Here is a 21,666-nt window from a genome sequence, read left to right on the forward strand (position 1 = left end):
TAAAAACAGACTGAGTGTAAAAAGTCAGCTATATGATCAAGGTTCTCTAGTAAATTATTAATTATGAAGAGAATAGAGAATAAGAAAACCCCACACACAAACAAGTAGAAGGAGTTGCAATTTCAAAAGATGTTGGTACTTGGAGAATCATAATATGTCTGTATGTAAACGAGTGTAGTACATGTTTCCATTTTCTTTGCCTATAGTCTTCACGAGATAAATTGTACTGGAGAGATAAAAGGTGTTTTTCTTTTCTTGGTCTTTATCATCAGGGGACCAGCACTAGCAGGGCTGCCCACCAAACTTTAATCTTTTTTTGTTATTGATCATCTTCGTAATATTTCTGTTTTGTTGCAATGATGAGGCGCATATATATATGTATTTTACAAGAGAAACCTTGAGACCCCAACTTTATCACCTGTAGCTTGAACATCCTTTTGGATTTGCTGCTTATACTCTCTGAAACTAAACTTTCTATACATTGCTGGCTTCCCGTAGCACTGTATTACAGCATCATATGATGGGCAGTAGAAATATGCAACAGAAAACCTCTCAACTTGTTGTGGGGCAAGCACTCTGTGTTCCATGCTTCTGAAAACATTATTGCTCAACACCTGCAATAAATGCAGTTTATGACATTCACAAATGTGAATGAGAATTTGATGGTAAGTGTACCTTAATGTGAGAACTTGATGGTAAGTGTACCTTCCAGCTTGGATAAAAATTGAAGCTTTTTATAAGAAAAATTAAATTTATTAATTTTGATTAATCCAAGAAAACTTAGCTTGTGCCATCCGTTTAAACACGGTCAGCAGACCCCTTACACCCAACCTAGGAAAAGTTGAAGTTATGAATTCGTCTACATTTATATATGGAAAAAAAAATTATATTACCCATTAAAACATTACCTGGAATAGGTCACCAATGTTGATGATTACAGATTGAGGATTAGGTCTAACAGTGAGCCATCTTCCATGTTTCTTAAGTTGCAATCCTCCAGTCTGGTCTTGATAGATTATTGTGAGGAAATCACTGTCTGTGTGAGGCATCAAACCACAGACCTGATCAGAGAAGAATGGACATGGAGGATATCTGTTCATTCGTAGATAACTAGTGTTGGGTGTACAATATTCTCCGAAGTAATTGGATTTGACACCCAAGTTCTGAGCTAAAATTTCAGCTAAGCTTTGAGCCAAGGTGGCAGCTGTTCCAGCGAATGCTTCAATAGTTGATCTGGAAGTAATTATAAGGAGCTCAAATTAAATTAGAACTCCTTGCAAAGAATACCTCATACAAATTGAAGATCTACATGTTGAAAAAAAATAATTTGCAATTTCCTATATATGTCTAGGTTCATTTGTCTTTTAGTTTTTTCTTGGTGATTAAATATAATTAATGTAATAGTTCAAAATATGTGTCTTTTTGGATTTCTTGGATGGTTTATGAATGGATATTAATTTAGGTTCATGTAACTAGAACTTGAAGGATTGCCTAAACTCATATATATATCCCTTGTTCTTGAAAGCTAGAAAGTGTGGAATACAAGATAGTGTTTTCTCTCCTCTTTCTTTTCCAACAAAGTGTTATTAGAACCTCTTTCCTCAATCTTGAACAATTTCAGAAATGGCTAGCAGTGGTCTTCTTTCTTTTCAATTCTCTTGCCTTACAAAAGAAAATTATGAGAGTTGGTGCATTCGTATGAAAGCCTTGCTTGGCTCACAAGATGTGTGGGATATTGTTGATAGAGGCTTTACTCCATCGGAAGATGAAGCATCGTTATCTCAAAATGAGAAGGATGCTTTAGCAAAAGCAAGGAAGCAGGATCTTGCTCTCACCATCAAGGTTTGGATGAATCTATGTTCTTGAAGGTGGTCGATGCTACTAATACAAAGCAAGCTTGAGAGATTTTGAAAAATTCCCTCCAAGGAGTTGACAAAGTGAAGAAGGTGCAACTCCAAACATTAAGAGGTGAATTTGAAGCTTTGCGAATGAAGGATGTTGAATCCATTTCAGATTTTTGCATGAGGGTGAAGTCTATAGTGAGCCAATTGAAGAGATTTGGTGAGAGGGTAGAAGATGTTCATGTGGTAGAGAAAATTCTTTGATCTTTGACACCAAAATTTGATTATGTCGTGTGTGCCATTGAAGAATCAAAAGATTTGGACTGCATGACAATTAAGGAGTTAGAGGGTCTTTGCAAGCTCATGAAGACAAAATGAAGAGAAGACAAAAAGAGCCTTTAGAGCAAATCCTTAAAACCAAGGTTTCTTTGAATGATGGTGGAAGCCAAAGAGGACGAGGAAGAGGTAGAGGATGTGGTCTTGGTCGTGGTCAAGCATCTAAAAGAAGAAGCAATCAAGACTATGCCAACAATGAAGATAAAAGCCAACAATCAAGTAGAGGTCGTGGAAGAGGAAGAGGAAGAGGAAGAGGCAACTATTATCGATCAAATGAAAGAAGGTTTGAAAAGTCTAACATTGAATGCTATAATTGTCACAAATATGGTCATTATTCTTGGGAATGTCATGGCACTTCAAATGATAGGGAGAAGAAAGCCAATCTTATTGATAAACAAGATGGAGAGGAACCAAGCTTGTTGCTAGCACTCAAAGATGGAGATCATGATGACCATAGTTCGTGGTACTTGGATAATGAAGCAAGCAATCACATGTGTGGCTATAAAGAAAAATTTGTGGAAGTTGATGAGAAGATCAATGGAAATGTTCTTTTTGGAGACTCTTCAAAAGTACAAATTCAAGGGAGAGGTACAATTCTAATTTCTTCAAAGGATGGGAGGCATGTACTCATTACCAATGTTTATTAAGTACTAAAATTGAAGAGTAATATTTTGAGTCTGGGCCAACTTCTTGAAAAAGGGTATGAGATTCATATGAAAGATTGTTGTCTTTGGCTTAGAGATCAAAGTGTTAATTTGATTGCTAAGGTACAAATGTCAAAGAATAGAATGTTTGTGTTGAATCTCAAGACTATTGAAGCAAGATGCTTAAAAGATAGTGTGGAAGATGAAGCATGGCGTTGGCATATGAGATTTGGCCATTTAAACTTTACCGCACTCAAGGTGATGGGAGAAGAAGAGATGATGAAGGGGATGCTGTTGATCAACCATCCAAATCAATTGTGTGAAGCATGTCTACTTGGGAAGCATTCAAGAAGGAGTTTTCCAAAAGAAGCCACTACAAGAGCATCCAAGCCACTCCAACTTGTGCATGTTGATGTTTGTGGGCCAATCAATCTACCTTCATTTAGTAAAAATAAATATTTACTACCTTTTATTGATGACCATAGTAGGAAGACTTGGGTTTATTTTTTGAAGCAAAAATTGGATACATTTGTCGCTTTTAAAAATTTTAAAGCACTTGTGGAAAAAAATAGTGGCTATTAATTAAAATTTTGAGAATCGATAGAGGAGGCAAGTTCACTTCCAAATAATTCCATAATTTTTGTTAATTTCATTGAATTCATTATCCTTTAACAGTTCCAAGATCACCATAACAAAACGGTGTTACAGAGAGGAAAAATAGAACAATTCTTAACATGGCTAGATGTATGTTAAAAGCTAAATGTATGCCCAAGGATTTTTAGGCCGAAGCTATCTCTGGTGCAGTATATTTATCCAACAGATCTCCAATAAGAAGTGTGAAAGACAAGACTCCCCAAGAAGTATGGAGCAAAAAGAAGCCTTGTGCTGATCATTTGCAAGTTTTTGGAAGCATAGCATATGCTCATGTTCCACAACAAGAGAGATCCAAGCTTGATGATCGAAGTGTCAATCATGTCTTCATTGGTTATAACGCGAATTCAAAAGGCTACAAATTGTACAACCCAAGTAATGGCAAGATTGTGGTGAGTAGAGATGTAGAGTTTGATGAAGAAGCGGCTTGGAAATGGGAGCAACAAGAAGAAGGTGTCTATGATTTCTTTCCATAATTTGGAGAGGAAGATCAAGAGACCATGGTGCCTTTACAAGAGACAACTCCACCTCCTTCTCCAAATTATGTTACATCACCTACCTCTTAAGAAAGTTCAAGTGAAAGGCCACAAAAGATGAAGAGCATTCAAGAACTTTATGATGAAACCGAGGAGATCATTAATTTTGACATAAATGATTTATTTTGTTTTTTTCTTGGCAGTGAGCCCATGAATTTTGATGAAGCCATGAGAGATACAAGATGGAGACAAGCCATGGAAGAAGAGATCAATTCCATAAAGAAAAACATCATGTGGGATCTAACAATTCTTCCTAAAGGACATGAAGCTATTGGCGTCAAATGGGTGTACAAGGCAAAGAAGAATTCTCAAGGAGAGGTGGAAAGATACAAGGCAAGGCTTGTTGCTAAAGGATACAAACAAAAGCATGGAGTTGATTATGAATAGGTGTTTGCAGCAGTTGCATGCATGGAGACTATTCGTTTACTTATAGCTATTTTAGCACAAATGAAGTGAAAAATCTTTCAACTTGATGTGAAGTCGGCTTTTCTCAATGCTATCTTGAAGAGGAGATTTATGTAGAACAACCATTGAGTTTCGTGGTTGAAGGGCATGAAGATAAAGTGTTGAGATTAAAGAAAGCTTTGTATGGGCTAAAACAAGCACTAAGAGCATGGAATAGCTAGATTAACAAGTACTTTCAAGATAATGGGTTTGTACGTTGTCTTCATGAATATACTATTTATGTGAAGGTGCATGCTAATGGTGATATTTTGCTTGTTTGTCTATATGTGGATGATCTCATTTTCACGAGCAACAATTCAAACTTGTTTGAAGAATTTAAGAAAATAATGACACTTGAATTTGAGATGACCAACATTGGCCTCATGACTTACTATTAAGGCCTAGAGGTGAAGCAAATGGAAGATGGCATTTTTATTTCTCAAGAAGGCTATGCAAAGAAAATTTTGGATAAATTCAAAATGCTTGACTGCAATCCTGCAAACATGCCAATGGAATGTGGAGTTAAGTTGTCAAAGTTCGATAATGGGGAATAAGTAAATCCCACTCTCTTTATAAGTCTTGTAGGAAGCTTGAGATACTTGACATTCTCAAGACCTGATATTCTCTTTGCAGTTAGGTTAGTAAGTCGTTTTATGGAAGCTCTTGCCTCCTCTCACATGAACGTTGCTAAAAGAATTTTACGTTACCTTAAAGGTACTATTGATTTTGGGTTATTTTATTCTTCATCTAATGAGTCCAAACTTGTGGGATTTTGTGATAGCAATTTTACTGGAGATGTTGATGATGAAAAAAGTACAACTAGTTTTGTACTTTTTATGGGTGACTGTGCAATTATATGGAGTTCTAAAAAGCAATCCATTGTTACATTGTCAACTTGTGAATCGGAATATGTGGTAGTAACTTCTTGTACTTGTCATGCTATTTGGCTTAGAAGATTTGTTAAAAGAGCTTCATTTAACTCAAGAGGGAGCCACAGAGATTTGTATTGACAATAAGTTCGCACAACCTCTCGCTAAGAATCCGGTGTTTCATGATCGAAGCAAGCATATAGATACAATGTATCATTTTATTAGAGAATGCATTGCTAAAAAGGAAGTAGAGCTCAATTATGTGAAGTCTCAAGATCAAATTGTGGATATCTTTACCAAGCCACTCAAGTTTCAGGTTTTTTAAAGATTACGTGCTAATCTTGGAGTGAAAAAGAAAATTGTAAATTAAGAGGGAGTGTTGAAAAAAAATAATTTATAATTTCCTATATATGTCTAGGTTCATATGTCTTTTAGTTTTTTCTTGATGATTAAATATAATTAATGTAATAGTTCAAAGTATGGGCTTTTTTGGTTTCTTGGATGGTTCATGATTAGATATTAATTTAGGTTCATGTAACTAGAACTTGAAAGGTTGCCTAAACTCATATATATATCCCTTTGTACTTGAAAGTTAGAAAATGTAGAATACAAAATAGTGTTTTCTCTTTTCTTTCTTTTCCAACACTACAATTTATTTGTTTATTTATTTTTGTGTGCGTACATGTCAAAATTCCAACCACCCAACATTTTCCTTTTAATATTACGGAATTCCAGCTTTAAATGAATCTTATATATATATATATATATATTTAATTAAGAAATCATAATGCTAGGAAAATCTTAGGAAACAAGAAAGGTTAAGGGTGATAATTAATAATCTATGTCAATCTTTATGTTGGATCACTAGTGATTGAAGCATGACGTATGATCGAGAATCTCGATCTCTTTCTGAACATCCAACAATCCATTGCATGGAAAAGTCTCCCCCCTTCGATAAGACAAAAACCCATGTACATATCTACCATGACTGCGCTTCTAGTATTCAAATCTTTGCAACTGAAACTAAATCCACTATATATGAACCTATCTCCATCACCTCATGTGCATGCGGTAGTATGATAGAGAACACCCACCATTAGAACTACTCTTTTTCACATGATTGCACTATATTTTAAAAAAGTATACCAGTTTTCATCTCTTTATCAAATAGACATTAAAGATTTCCCATTAGGTATAGTTTGATTTTTTTTTCTCAATTTTTTTTTAAAGAGTATCTAATTTTTTCTTGAGTAATAATAATTTTATTAAATATATATATAAAAAAACTAAATCAGGTGACCTATCTCTTTTGTTTTGGTGAATAAATGTTTATATTCATATTTAAAGGTTGAAGGTATGCATTATGAAACTTTATTTTTTCTAATTATTTTTATATTTAATAATTATTTTTATTTTAAACTATTATATAAACAGTTTATCATTCTTATAACAACCGAACATATCCTAAGAATTGGTTGGGTTGGGAATTAGGAGAAGACCAACCGCGATTTGATTTGTGTCACGCCAACCGAAAACAGCTATTTGTGTCTGACCTTCCATAGCCACAGGAAAGATTGAGAAATGGTTTGATCAAGTGCATGGTGAATGAGATCAGTAGGTCAGGATTCCTACGCATATGGAGTCAAGGAGAGGTAGGGCAAACAAATAAATGGCAGTTGGGTGGTGAAACGACTACGCATGACCAATTGAGTACCTGCACGACCCTGATATTGATCAGGATAAGGTTTACAACACCCAGAGATAAGGTTTGATAGTGACATATTGCCTTGTTTTGTCTACTTTATGCCCAAGGTTTGTGTCCTATGCTGTATAATTTTCAACATATGACACCTTCACTCTTTAATTTGCTTTCTCTTTTAATTCTATGCCTTAATTAACCCTTTGATAATTTGACTTTTAATCCTATTACAATGCATAAGTTGTTTCTCAATACAAAATTTTATGTGTATTTTAAGTAATTTTTTCATTTAATTATAATTGAAATTTAAATTTAAAATCTCACAATCATGCAAAATAATTTTATCTTTTCCCAACTTTAGATGTTTGCAAACAACACCAAACGAATATTCTTTCTATATATACCTTCACACATTTTCGGAATGTGCAGGAAACCTTTGATATTTTTTTGCCCCTTCCTCCAGATGTTGAAGCTACAATAGTTCTAATGTCTTTTCCAGCGTGATAATTTTCATGGGATTCTAATAATTTCTATATTGCTTTGAGTTGATGTTTAGAAAAAAAAATTGTTTGTTAAATATTATAAAATAAAACTTGATCGATCTGTAATAGGTATATGTATGTACCTGAGAGTAGTCTTGTATCCATCCATTCTTGAGATATCTGCAAGAGAAATGTGCAAAGCTTCTGACCACGAGAATTGCCTCAAACAAGTAGCATCAGGGTTCCCCCAGCGATAGCTGTTTGATGGTAAATTCAAGAAGTTCTCTTCAGTCTTCTTGCTCAAGGGCTCATGAAATACCTTAATTTGTTCATATATCATGCTCTGCAATACCTCCTGTGAAATCCCATGATTCACAACTTGAAAGAAACCCCACTCACTTGCTGCTTCAGCCATCTTTTTTATGCACTTTTCTCTCTCTTTCTGTCCCAAAGTTAAACAATTCATATCAATGAGAGGCAGCTCACATTCTTCAACCACGACAAACTTCTCATCTTCCGCTCTTACAAAAGGGCCCTTGAAAAGGGCATTGCAGGTCTCTTGAAATGGAGGATCAATACTCATGGAGAGAGAAGGAGAATGTGCAAATGAGGATCGCTTGAAACCCTGATCCTCTTCACTGCTGAATTATTGTCTTTTTTTTTTGGACAAAAGGGGAGAAAATAAGCAGATTACATCAGACACAAACGTGGGTAGGAAACCCCACAGATATCATGAAGAAGCAGGCTACTGATGCCCGTAGGAGGATCCTCAAAGCGCTGCATACCAAAATAGGGTCATTCTACAAAAGGGAAATCATAGAATGGATAAGCTGAGAGCCCTAGACAAGCATAGAGAGAGAGAGAGAGAGCATAATTAGTAAAATTACTCAGCTTTACATAAAAAAATCATATATATATGTCATTTATAAGGTAAGAGGTCTTCTTCTTCTTCTGTATCTCTGCCGTTGGTGTATTTTAGGGTTATTGGAGGTTGAAGGAATGGTATCAGCAGAAAAAATTTGGGGGCCGGCCGAGTCTGACTTAGGCCATGAACTGAAAGTTCAGGAATTTATGGCATCGAAGAGAAGATGTCACTAATTCTAGAGAGAGCAATAATCTTGAAAATCTCTACAACCTTGGAGATCATCTAGCTAGAATCTTTTATATATGCTTAAACTCGGTCAGCCTTGGAAGGGTTCTTTTGGTTCTTCTTTCTCCACGTCTCTTATATCTTCTTAATTCTATTGCCAAAAGCCTCACCTTAATAAAAATAAAATAAAATAAAGTAAAATAATGGTTCCTCGCCCTCTAGTTTTCAAAAAAAAAAAAAAAAAGTTTCTCGCCCTCTATATATAATAACTAATCAAGCAAGCTGAGAATTAATTTGTGTTGTGATATTCTTGGTAGCTTTCAATATATAGAACATCTTTTTTTTTTTTTTTGATAAATCAGACATCTAACTCATCAATCTCATTGATAATCATTGTATCTATTATATTGAATTTGAAACCTGCTTTAATTTTTTGATATTACTTAATCATTTTATCTATTAATTGCTGATGATATATTAAGTGAAAATTTTACTTGGTAAGAATTTTACAGAATCTAATATAATGGTAATTTAGTGATTAATTTCTGTACACAAATAGAAGTGGTTGATCCCTCTACTGCTATTCTTAGCTTCATTCTGGAAGACAAATATGCTGACAGCAATACTTGCGTACTTGATTGGCAAAGCTTGAATAAAAGAAGATCCTCTAGAAAAGAGTTAATATTCCTCCCACATCACATTTCTTTCATGTTATATTAATAATTGGCATCTTCGATATATATATATATATATATATATATATATATATATATATTTTTTTTTTTTTTTCATCATATCTTTTTTCAGAATCAAATATCCACGGATCTGAAGAAAGCAGGAGTTAATTATCGTATCATAAAAGGGACAAATATACTGTGATGAATCTTATTCTTTTGAGGAGGATTGGTTGCTTTCTCTCATCAATTTGGCCTTTGGACTCTACTTTTATATTTGATAGAAGTAGATGTTCATGGCCCTCCTGTTCTACCACAAAAGTGATGTTGAGATGACAAAGGACAGTGGATTGTAGCTCTTGATTTGTCCATTTCTAACTTAATTACTGTGTCGGCAGTTCCCATTTCTATTGCTTAATTTTAATTTTCTTTTTAGTTAATTTGGGATTCTAAAGTAGCTTCTAAAATCTATTATAATGAAAAATATAAGATTTTTTTTGAGGGATTAAGTATTGTTTATAATATTTTAAGTAATACAAATTAAAATGTAATTAAATTTTAAATATTACAAACTAAATAGCAACAAAAATATTTAGTCTTATATATACTCTTATATATGAATGAATAAAAGTGTAGAGCTTTTAATAAATATTAACGATTAAAATAAAAAATTTAAAATCCATTACTCAAATTTGGTTCGGCAAGAAGATTGTAAAACAGGAATATGCTTTCATGAATAGGAATGGAATCCAGTAAAATTCATTATTCGATTAGCATTGGACAAAACCAATGATTCCCTTTAGTTATCTAAAAGTATTACTTTTCATGCCAAGACATAATATTCATGCATTTCATATTCACTTTGTTACTCTAAGAAATATACCCATTTCTAACTCCAAAACCTATTTTATATATATATATATATATATATATTTCATTCCATCATTATGATGAGAAAAAAATGCCAAAGAAAAAAAGTACATTGAATTTGATAGCTTGAACATGAATATCACAATTTAGCTGCAATTAACTGTCCTCTTAAATTTCTTAATTTGAAGAAAAAAAAATGTCAATAGTGATGTTTTATCTCTAAATAATTTAAAAAATTAAATGAAATAATTTAAAAAGTGGCTAAATTTTATTTGCTAAGTAGAAATGGACACATGCACCTAAGTTCAGTAACAGAAATGGACCACACCCTAAAACCATGATAATTTGAGGGTTCTTTGTTCTCATATAACCCAAAACATACATACCCATCCACAATTGATATGGAATCCTGAAGGACCACCCCAAATGAGCACGCTTTACACATAGGAGGACCTCGACCATTTGGGCCACACTGGGGCTCACTACCCTAGGCCTGAGGCCGTCTTTTTTTTTTTGCCAAGTAGAAATGGACACACACACTCAAGGTCAATGACAGAAATTGATCATACTTCAAAATTATGACAATTTTGAAGGAATCCTTATTCTCATATAACCAAACACGCACACCTATCCATAACCGACGTGAAATTTTGAAGGATCATTTCAAATGGGCACGCCCTACACAGAGAAGGACCTCAATTATTTAGGCCACACCGGGGCTCACTACCCTTGGCTCGAGGCCATCTTTTTTTGTTTTTTTATGCCAAGTAGAAACGGACACACGCATCCAAGGTTAATAATGAAAATGAATCACACTCCAAAACCATGGCAATTTTAAAGAGATTCTTATTCTCATGTAACCTAACACACACACTCAACCACAACTAATATGGTAAAGTGGCTAAATTAAATCCACACTATTTATATAATTGAAAATTTTTTGGAGAATCTTATTTATTATCTGTTAATTCCAACGTTTTAAATCATAAGAAATGAAGGAAGAAAAAAATCATTATCATATAAGGCCCAATGAAGCCAGATCTGGGCCTGGCTGTACTTGGTTCCTCCTAGACTCTTGTTGTGCAAAGAAAGAATTGGAGGGGGTTTTATGAGTGGGGACAGGGTGGTCGGCCGGTTTGGATAGTGGCAGTCAGCAAAGCAAAACCGAAAAGTGCATGCAAATGATAAAAGTCACGTGATCACGTGAGAGACAAATGGTGAACCCCTCACCGGTCCTAAAGATGCATTCCTATCAGTATACTGCAATTAAGATAAGTAACTCTGAAATGCTTTGGATGGGAGTCAAACTCTATTTAATAAGAAAAAAAATTTCTCATCTCTTGGCAAAGCTAATTTCATTCTTGACACATAATAATTTTTTTTCTTTTAATTTATTTAATGAAAATTTAATGGATTAGATAATAATTTCAGACTACGTAACGGGATTAGTCTTCTTTCTTTTCGTCATAAAATGATAAACGTCAAATTAGATAAATGATACTCGAATTCACTACATCCTTTACTCCCTACGTGTAAAAGTGGGGAAGATTAATCAACCGCTGAATGATTAATAATCCACTTTTATTAATAATCAAAATGACTTGCTATTTTTGCTTTTTTTTTTTAAAGCCAAATTTAGCAAGCAACTCGTATTAAATAATCAATTTCAACATAAAATTTGAAATAGTTGTCAACTGGATTCTTCAAATAGTTGAGTTATGCTATTTTTTAAAAAATAAATTTTTATGATTATACTTATAATTAAAAATCAAGATTTTTTGAAGCATTTTATAGATATATTATATCATAGAGTGCATTTAAAATTTTAAATAATTTAAATTTTTTTAATAAAATTAAATCTTGATTAATAATAATTTTAAAAAAATTTAATTCATAATTTTTATAATTATAACATCGGAGAAAAAATCTGTATGAGTTTATATAATTCAAGCCTAATTATCAAAAATAATTTAAATTAATTATTTCTAAAAATTATTTGAACCAATTAGATCGATTGTCAAATCTAATAATTGAAATTTTTAATTTTTTTAATTTATTTTTTAGTATAAATGACTTCAATTGAACTCGAATTCGAAATTTCGTAACTTTAAAAATGACTTTAATATCACTAAATTAAAATCTATTAATTTTAATTCCTGGATTTTAATATGTCTGATTGTCAAATGGCCTATTACTAATATTGAGTGCTATCTCATTCCAATAGACAATAAAGAAGACTCCAGATTATATAAAAGGTGATTACTAGCTTATAATTGAAAGCATACTTGCGTACGGATGATTTTTATTGTAATTTTACTAAACTGAATTTCAGAATTAATGAAATAAATGAAACCCCATCTTAAGACTGCTGCTTGATATGCACTTATATAATTAAAAACAATATACATATTTGCATGCACAAATTCAGAAGGTAATGTAAATTGGACTGCTTCTTGTGACAAAATATTTTATGTCACACGAGAAATCTGGAGAGCCCGATTTTATCACCAGTAGCTAGAAGATCTTTCTGGATTTGCTGTTTATATTCTCTGAAACTAAACTTTCTGTATATTGCTGGCTTGCTAAAGCTTTCTATTACAGCATCATAAGAGGGGCAGAAGAAATATGCAACAGAAAACCTCTCTATTTCTTGTTGGGCAATCACTCTGTGTTCAACACTTCTATAGATATTATTGCTAAATGCCTGCATTCATTAATTTTTCACTTTAAACGTGCGTAATGATTAATAATAAAAAAAAGGATTTAAACCAATTTAAGCATCAATTAATTACCTGGAACAAGTCACCAATGTTGATTACCAGGGCTTCAGGATTGTTATTAGGTCTAACACCAACCCATCTCCCATCTTTCATCAATTGCAATCCTCCAATTTGATCTTGATATAATATTGTTAGGAAATCGCTATCTGTGTGAGGCAACAATCCGTAGACCTCAGAAGAGAACGGACACGGAGGATACCTATTCATACGCAGATAACTAGTGCTTGGTGTACAATATTTTGCAAAGAATTTGGATTTAACACCCAAGTTCTCAGCTAAAATCTCAGCTATGCTTTGAGCCAAAGTGGCTGCTGTTTGCACAAATGCTTCAATGGTTGATCTGAAAATGATCCAACAGAATACAGGAAAATAAAATTAATTATATATTAAGACCAAACAGAGATATCATTCATATTCAAATGATAAATTCCTCATTCTATTATGATTTATGTATGAAACAACTTTGCAAAACCTTTTCGTTTTCAATATAATGAATGGCAGAGTCTAAATTCCTCTTTTGTCCTTGAAGGAAAAAAAAAAAAAAACACTTTTGACTATAAATTATGGGTTTAATGAGTGATTGAAAGCCAACAATTCGTACTTGATATCACACATTTAGAGGGATTTCTATCACACCCATATGGAAATTAAAATTTAGGGTAACTAAGATTGAGATTAAAAGACAGAGAATCCTAAATTTGTAATAAAGAACTCCAACTATCTTTAAATAAAAAAAGAAAAAAAATTCCAACTATCATCACTTACCTATTTAAAATTAGAGGCGGATATACATGAGAGGCAATGGGCAATTGCCCCACTGTCTCACTAAAAATTCAATGAAACTATGTTGTATTTTTATTATTGCCCCACTCAAAGACAAAGTGTTGTCCCACTAACACTTAATTATTATGGACTATTACAATGTTTATACTTAATTGGGTTTAACAGATTAATAATAACTCATATATGATGGTCATTATTCATGTTTACTACTGTATTATGATTCATTAGTCATGTTTATATTTGGGCCTATTCCTTTTTCACTGTGCAGTTTACTTCTTAAAATTTTATCCTGATACACCTGAAAAATGCATATGTTATTGTTAATGGTCTATTAACAAGTACTTAATTATTTTCCAGATTCCTCAATTGAGCTATATATTTAATCATAATAATGAATTAATGAAGTGTACGAAATTGTTGAAGTCTTGACATTAAACAAGACAATAATTATTAGTATGCATCTATATGAAATTGTTGTGAAAATCTTATTCACACAAATTAAATAATATAAAATTTAATGTGATTCAGTTTAAATCCACTTTATCATTTAAATCTATTATTAAAAAAAAAATTACAACCAGTAATTATTTTTCTCATCCTTAAAAATCATTCAAACAAAAAACTCATGAAATTCGACATACTCTTTACTTCATGAGTTCTTTACAATACAAAGGCCAACTAACTACTCATATACATAGGCCACTAAAAACCATAATCTTTCTGGGACTCTAATTATTAACTTCATAATTTAAATTATACTAAATTTTGTATTTTATTTATCTCTTAATTTCAATTTAACTTGGACTCTAATAATTTTCACCTCCAAGTTAAATGAAATTAGTCTTCAATAATTCTGCAAAAGTTAATTTTCTCTTGAGTATTTTCTTACATTATTGATTGTTAATATTGTCTTTTGCCTCAATTAATATGTTTCTTTCCAATTTCTAGAGATTTTTTGCATTAATCTTCTCACCCTTCATGATTATAAGAGCACCTAGGCTAATTCTCATAACTTTACCATGAATTGAACACTCTTAATTCACAGATTTCAACTTATTCAAGGAAATTAAATTCCTTTAAAATTTAAGAACATATCTCATTTCATCAAATAATTTCACCCAATCACCATGCAGCTTGATCTTCACTCTATCAATACCATCGACTTTCATTTTTTATCCATTGGCTAGCTTCACTTTCTCTCATTTCTTTTCTTCAATTACATTACACCACTCCTTCTTTAAGTAAATATCAAATGGGTAAGCAGAATCCATTAATCACTCATCTTGTAATGGATCTTTTGCCTTTTCCTTAGGAAAGATACCACCGAGTGCTGACTTATTGACACTTTAAAAGTTTTAGTAGTACTGATAGAGAGATGTAAAATGTGCAAATACCTGAGACTTCTGTTTTCAGAACCCATTCTTGAGATATCTGCAAGAGGTATATGAAAAGCCTCTGACCAAGAGAACTGCCTCAAACAAGTCGCTTTAGGGTTCCCCCAAAGGTATCTGTTTGCTGATAAATTCAAGATGTTCCCTTCACACTTGTTTTGAAAAGATGTATGGAACACCTTCATTTGTTCATATTGCATCCTTTCCAAAATCTCTACTGGGATCCCATGATTGATTACTTGAAAGAAACCCCATTTACTTGCTGCTTCAGCCATTTCTGTAATACATTTTTCTCTTTCTGGGTGTCCCCAAGATAAACGATTAATATCGATAAGCGGCAGCTCACATTCTTCCACCATTGGAAGGTTCCTGCCTTCTGTTGCCCTTACAAGACAATCCTTGAAAAGGGTCTTGTAAGTCTCTTGAAATGGAGGATCAATCTTACCCATGAATCTTGACCTTTATAAATACTGAAATTAATTTGTAAGGCTTTTTATGGTTAGTTCATGAAGTAGAAATGAAAGTATCAGTCCAGGCATATTGAATACTCAGTACTAAACTTGAAAGATTATTCCAAAAAGAAAAAAATGTATCAAAGTTACAAAGTATCAACTCATCATATTTGCATAATTTCATAAATAAGATTTCTTCATTATCGAATTAATATGCAAGCACTAATTAATATTGTAATAAAATTTTAAAATATAAATTATCAAATCTCAAAATTATTTGAATTTAAATAGATATCATAAAAATATAATAGGTCATGTTTTACTGACAAGAAGATATTCAAATTACTTTATATACACTTAAACACTTAAATGCATATTTGTTTTCGGCCTCTGTAATTACTCTATATACACTGAAATGCGTATTTGTTTCGTGAATATTTTATCAAATGCCACCCTTCAAGGGAAAATGAAAAGAAGCAAAATAATATTTTAATTTTAGTGAAATTTTAAAAAATCAAAGAAAGGTTTTTTGTTTTATTGCATTTTATGAGAAAGGAAACAATGATAATTAACTATATAAACACAAGAATGATAAAAACAAAAAATGGCAAGTCGATAATTCATAGTTTTTTTTTTTTTTTCCAAAAGCTTATAGTATTTTTATTATTTTTTTAGACGAACTTATCATAATGTGCAGTTTTTAATATTTATTATAATTTCATAATTTAAATTAATAACTTAATTTATTATTTGTATCTATATTATATATTTATTATTTCTCCGATACTTGGACTCTAAGAAATTCAACTATTAAAATTAATTAATATGAGATATTACATTTTGGAGTATGAAATATACCACTAGTACGTATTTTGTTTAACTAAAATTTATATTATATTTATATATTAATAATTAAAACTGTATAATTTAAGAAGCTGATAATTACAATTAATTGTTCAGAACCCATTCTTGAGATATCAGCAAGAGGTATATGAAAAGCCTCTGACCAAGAGAATTGCCTCAAACAAGTCGCTTTAGGGTTCCCCCAGAGGTATCTGTTTGCTGATAAATTCAAGATGTTCCCTTCACACTTGTTTTGAAAAGATGTATGGAACACCTTCCTTTGTTCATATTGCATCCTTTCCAAAATCTCTACTGGGATCCCATGATTGATTACTTGAAAGAAACCCCATTTACTTGCTGCTTCAGCCATTTCTGTAATACATTTTTCTCTTTCTGGGTGTCCCCAAGATAAACGATTAATATCGATGAGCGGCAGCTCACATTCTTCCACCATTGGAAGGTTCCTGCCTTCTGTTGCCCTTACAAGACAGTCCTTGAAAAGGGTCTTGTAAGTCTCTTGAAATGGAGGATCAATCTTACCCATGAATACTGAAATTAATTTGTAAGGCTTTTTTTGGTTAGTTCATGAAGTAGAAATGAAAGTATCAGCCCAGGCATATTGAATACTCGGTACTAAACTTGAAAGATTATTCCAAAAAGAAAAAATGTATCAAAGTTACAAAGTATCAACTCATCGTATTTGCATAATTTCATAAATAAGATTTCTTCATTATCGAATTAATATGCAAGCACTAATTAATATTGTAATAAAATTTTAAAATATAAATTATCAAATCTCAAAATTATTTGAATTTAAATAGATATCATAAAAATATAATAGGTCATGTTTTACTGACAAGAAGATATTCAAATTACTTTATATACACTTAAACACTTAAATGCATATTTGTTTTCGGCCTCTGTAATTACTCTATATACACTGAAATGCGTATTTGTTTCGTGAATATTTTATCAAATGCCACCCTTCAAGGGAAAATGAAAAGAAGCAAAATAATATTTTAATTTTAGTGAAATTTTAAAAAATCAAAGAAAGGTTTTTTGTTTTATTGCATTTTATGAGAAAGGAAACAATGATAATTAACTATATAAACACAAGAATGATAAAAACAAAAAATGGCAAGTCGATAATTCATAGTTTTTTTTTTTTTTTTCCAAAAGCTTATAGTATTTTTATTATTTTTTTAGACGAACTTATCATAATGTGCAGTTTTTTAATATTTATTATAACTTGCTAAGTATATATTGCATACTGTAAATTAATAACAAAAAATTATTATTTGTATTTCTATATTATATATGTATTATTTCCTCCGATACCAGACGGCATGGCAGTTGAGAAATTCAACTATTAAAATTAATTAATATGAGATATTACATTTTGGAGTATGAAATATATAGTACGTATTTTGTTTAACTAAAATTTATATTATATTTATATATTAATAATTAAAACTGTATAATTTAAGAAGCTGATAATTACAATTAATTGTTCAAGGCTAGGGAGTAATGGTTTTTCAAAGGTTACTATATGCTCTTAATGTTATTCTAGCCTTACAAGGTGCGCCTCACTCCATTGAGATTGAAGGTCTGGTTGATGATATTAATGAGCTAGCATAGGAGTTTCAAGTGATCAATTTAACTTTGTTAAAAGATCTTGTAATGGTTTTGCTTGTATATGCTTGCTATTAAAACCTTACATGACTATTATCTTTCACTTGTAACTCTCTTATGCAGCATCTTTGGCCGGATGATTTTTCATTGCTATGAATCAAAGCAGAAACTTTAGAGGGAAAGAGGTTGGGAGGTTATCAAGCTTTCTTCTATTAAGTTGTTTCAATTAATATCACAAGTTCTAATTAGGTCTATTAATTGTGATTAATTAGTATTTAAAAATTTCTAATTTTTTTTTATATTTCAAAAATTTTTTTAAAAATGGGAATTTGTTGAACTATTACTTTCCAAAATATCAAGTATAAAACTATTTGCCCTTTAAAAATGACCAAATATCATAAACATTGAGGTTGTGCAAATAACTCAATTCAATTTAAAAAATGATGAAAGATTCATATTAAATCTTAATTTCTGCAAATATATTTTCAACTCGAAATGTTTAACTAGCACATTATATAAGACCTAAAACAAGCACTTTGGTATTCCTAATTTGTAATTATTATTTTATTGTATCTTATGTATAGTTTATTTTTATTATTTTAATTTTTAAATTTACAATTTTCATTGTTTTATGTCTAAATAATTAATTCTTTTAATTGTTTAAATTAATAAAAAATAATAAATAATAGATAAGAGAAATTGCAGTGGATATATATATATATATTGAATTATATATTTAATATTACACTAAAGCAAATGTATTTCTATTCCTCAGAAAAACAAAAAGGAGTATTTCTTCTAGAAAAGTACAATGAAAGTCATGCAAAATTATTATTTTTGAGCTTGGAAAATTATTATTTCTTCTAGAAAAGTACAATGAAAAAAAAAGAGTATTTCTAGAAAAGTCATGCATTATTATTATTATTATTATTATTAATTATTATTTTTCTTCTGATAATTGAGCTTGGACATAGAATTCAAGTCATTAATTATATTCATGCAAAATGTGTATCAAAATCTGAAAATTTATTACCTCTGTTGTTACTGAAAGTTTATCTTCAGTGATCGTATTACTAAAATTAGCTGAACTAAATAAATTGGCACTTAACTCGAAAATCTGCCGCATATAAGTTGCTGCATCTACATATCCTGTAATTCAACAATAAGACATGGAAATACATGGCGGATCACACATGAAGAAAATGAGTAAATTATTATTATTATTAAACAAAATATGATTCCTCACCTGTAATAATGATTTCATATACATATTGCTTTTCTCCTAATGTGTGTATATCTGCAACCAACATCCAAATTGAAGTGACCACATAGTCAATTTTAGTGGAAAACTCTTAAAGGACACACAGAGAAAGACAATAGAATGAAAGAAGGAATATGTGGACAAAAATTCAAATAGAAATGATAAACTAAAACATAAATTAGAATCCAAACTTAGAACAATTCAACTATTAATTTGAATTGAAGGATTATAATTGTAAAAATATGATAAGTGATCTATATTTACAACATAGCATGAGAGAATCCAAATTCAGAACAACATCTATATTTACAACATAGCACGAGAGAATCCAAATTCAGAACAACTCAAGTTTATATCTTGATTAGTTGTGTTTAGAACATATATGGGGTAAGAGCTCAACTCATAATTAAAGGGCAATCGTAAAAACATAACCTTTTCCCATTACAACACAATAAGAAAGAATCCAAATCACAATCATCATTAAGTAATTAGATATGCCACAAAGATACATGTAGGGTTTCTTTTTTTTTACTGGCGTGCACGTATAGATATGAATAAAGGGTTTGCCTTGGAATAGTGAGAGGACTTATAGAAGAGAAGAAAGGGCAAGCAAAGCACTTAGTAGAAGCAAAGGGAGAAGGCATCCAGTGATTGGGGACCGCTGCAGAACCAAGAAGGATCTGGGAACGCAAGATACCCCCACCTGCAATGTCTGGAATGGCCGGCTGAGCCAAACGTTGGTAGCTAGCTAGCTAGCTACCCCTTAATCTTGATGACACAATTGGTGGCAGCTTTTCCACAGTCCACGAAATGATTAACAAGAGATGGATGATGAGAAGATGCTAAAAGAGAGAAGAAAACAAAAATAATGTTGTTTTGGTTGCTAGGTTATTGCCATGAAAGCACAGAAATTATAAAAGGAGCATCGGAGATGTCAGGGAGCATACATCTTGCAAAAGGCAAGAATTATTGAAGAGTAGGACCGTTTCTTTCATCTCACAAGCATAAGAGGATATCATATATGAGGGTTCTTTATCTGGTTCTTATTCCTCCACGTTTCACCTTTGCTTTTCTATTGCTAGTTGATTAAGTAAAAATTAATTTTTTTTACCTCAGATTAAGTAGAAATTAATTAAGCCTCATCAGTTCCATCTCCATATAACGATAGTTTTCCGTTTTTACCCATTGCTATCGCTAGTAAATGTAAGGAATTACCTTAATGAAAATAACAAAAAGAGAGTTGGAATTGGAAGGAAGTGTTATTAACAGCATCAACATCAAGGTATTGGTTGCCTTCTCCAAGTTTCACATCAAAGCATGCCCCTCAGGCCTCAGCTCTCCTGGGAGATACGTACTGAGGTGACCAATAATTGAAGTGATGGAGCTAAAAGTCTAGCATTTATAACAGATTCGCCAATGTCGGCAGTCCCCAATTAGTTTATATATATAAGAGTTAAAACTACAGTACCCAAATGAATGGCATCAGATAGGGATTCGTGCAAGTCGTTCTAAGTTTGTTTTTTTCTCCATTTTATACAATTAATCATTTTAAATTGCGAATAGGTCTAAGTTATTTATTGAATTGTCATCAAAGTGAATATTTGATTAATCAAATGAAATTAAACAAAAATTTTAATTGTTTAATTTTTTGACACTGTTAAATAATAACAAAATTAAATTAAAATTTAATGATAAATATAAAATATAACTAAAATTGAATTTCTTTTTTAAAAAATTTAAATTAAATATTTTAATCCAACTGAATTGATTTTTATGAATTAAAAGATGAATTATATACAAATGTATAAATTTTTTAAGTGGAGGTGTATTAAATAACCTCACTGGATGCCACCTCTAGACAGGCTTAGATTCTAATTTACCAACATTGCTTATGAACCATCAGGCCTAGAGCCCTTCTCTCTTTTTCTTCTTTCTTTTCATTTTATTTTATAAATTACAAAAAGTATTAGGGTAAAGAATATTTCAGTCTTTTTTTTTTTTCGATTTGCAAAGAATATTTCAGTCTCACTCCATCAATCCTTGCATCTTTCCCATCAAACTTGTTTATTCTTGGAGAGAACACATGGACACAGAACAGGAGGAACTGTTTGTGCTTGTATTGTATAGCTTTTTTTCTTGCATTAAATCGAGGAAACTAGCAATGATTTAATGCATTCAACCAAAAAATAATATTGATAGGAAATGACAAAGACTTGTCAAAAAGTAAAATGTAACATCACTGATAATGACAAAACAGGTTGTGCATCAATTGCATCTTGGTCGACCTTCCAAATTATTAGACTAAAACAATGCATATGCATTCTTATCATATATACATAATCAAGCCGTACGTCTGTTCCATCTTTGTCATAAGATATTATTTTGTTG

The 21,666-nt window shown here is 31.5% G+C and overlaps 2 protein-coding genes across 7 annotated transcripts; both read right to left on the reverse strand.

Moving 5' to 3' along the window:
• Positions 1-132: 132 nt before the first annotated feature.
• Positions 133-8,762, reverse strand: LOC110653647 (gibberellin 2-beta-dioxygenase 8). Of its 2 annotated transcripts, XR_009144414.1 has the most exons (4): positions 7,646-8,762; positions 909-1,233; positions 706-831; positions 468-614 (listed from the first exon to the last, which is right to left on the reverse strand). XR_009144414.1 is itself a non-coding variant. In XM_021809382.2 (3 exons), the coding sequence occupies exons 1-3, from the start codon at positions 8,083-8,085 to the stop codon at positions 384-386; spliced, it is 996 nt and encodes a 331-aa protein (XP_021665074.2). In that variant the 5' UTR covers positions 8,086-8,762; the 3' UTR covers positions 133-383. The 2 variants fall into 2 exon arrangements, 1 of the variants encoding a protein (XP_021665074.2); XM_021809382.2 differs by lacking the exon at positions 706-831 and having other exon boundaries at positions 133-614.
• Positions 8,763-12,479: 3,717 nt separating this feature from the next.
• On the reverse strand, positions 12,480-20,642 carry LOC110653648 (gibberellin 2-beta-dioxygenase 8). Of its 5 annotated transcripts, none has more exons than XM_058136817.1 (6): positions 20,494-20,642; positions 19,264-19,314; positions 19,127-19,166; positions 15,094-15,560; positions 12,929-13,256; positions 12,480-12,840 (listed from the first exon to the last, which is right to left on the reverse strand). In XM_058136817.1, the coding sequence occupies exons 4-6, from the start codon at positions 15,537-15,539 to the stop codon at positions 12,610-12,612; spliced, it is 1,005 nt and encodes a 334-aa protein (XP_057992800.1). In that variant the 5' UTR covers positions 15,540-15,560; positions 19,127-19,166; positions 19,264-19,314; positions 20,494-20,642; the 3' UTR covers positions 12,480-12,609. The 5 variants fall into 5 exon arrangements, with proteins under 5 accessions (XP_057992800.1, XP_057992799.1, XP_057992798.1 ...); XM_058136816.1 differs by having other exon boundaries at positions 19,051-19,166; XM_058136815.1 differs by lacking the exon at positions 20,494-20,642 and adding an exon at positions 19,982-20,460.
• Between the last annotated feature and the right edge of the window lie 1,024 nt (positions 20,643-21,666).

The sequence above is a fragment of the Hevea brasiliensis genome, chromosome 15 (assembly GCF_030052815.1).
Source record: "Hevea brasiliensis isolate MT/VB/25A 57/8 chromosome 15, ASM3005281v1, whole genome shotgun sequence".
Classification (NCBI taxonomy): domain Eukaryota; kingdom Viridiplantae; phylum Streptophyta; class Magnoliopsida; order Malpighiales; family Euphorbiaceae; genus Hevea; species Hevea brasiliensis.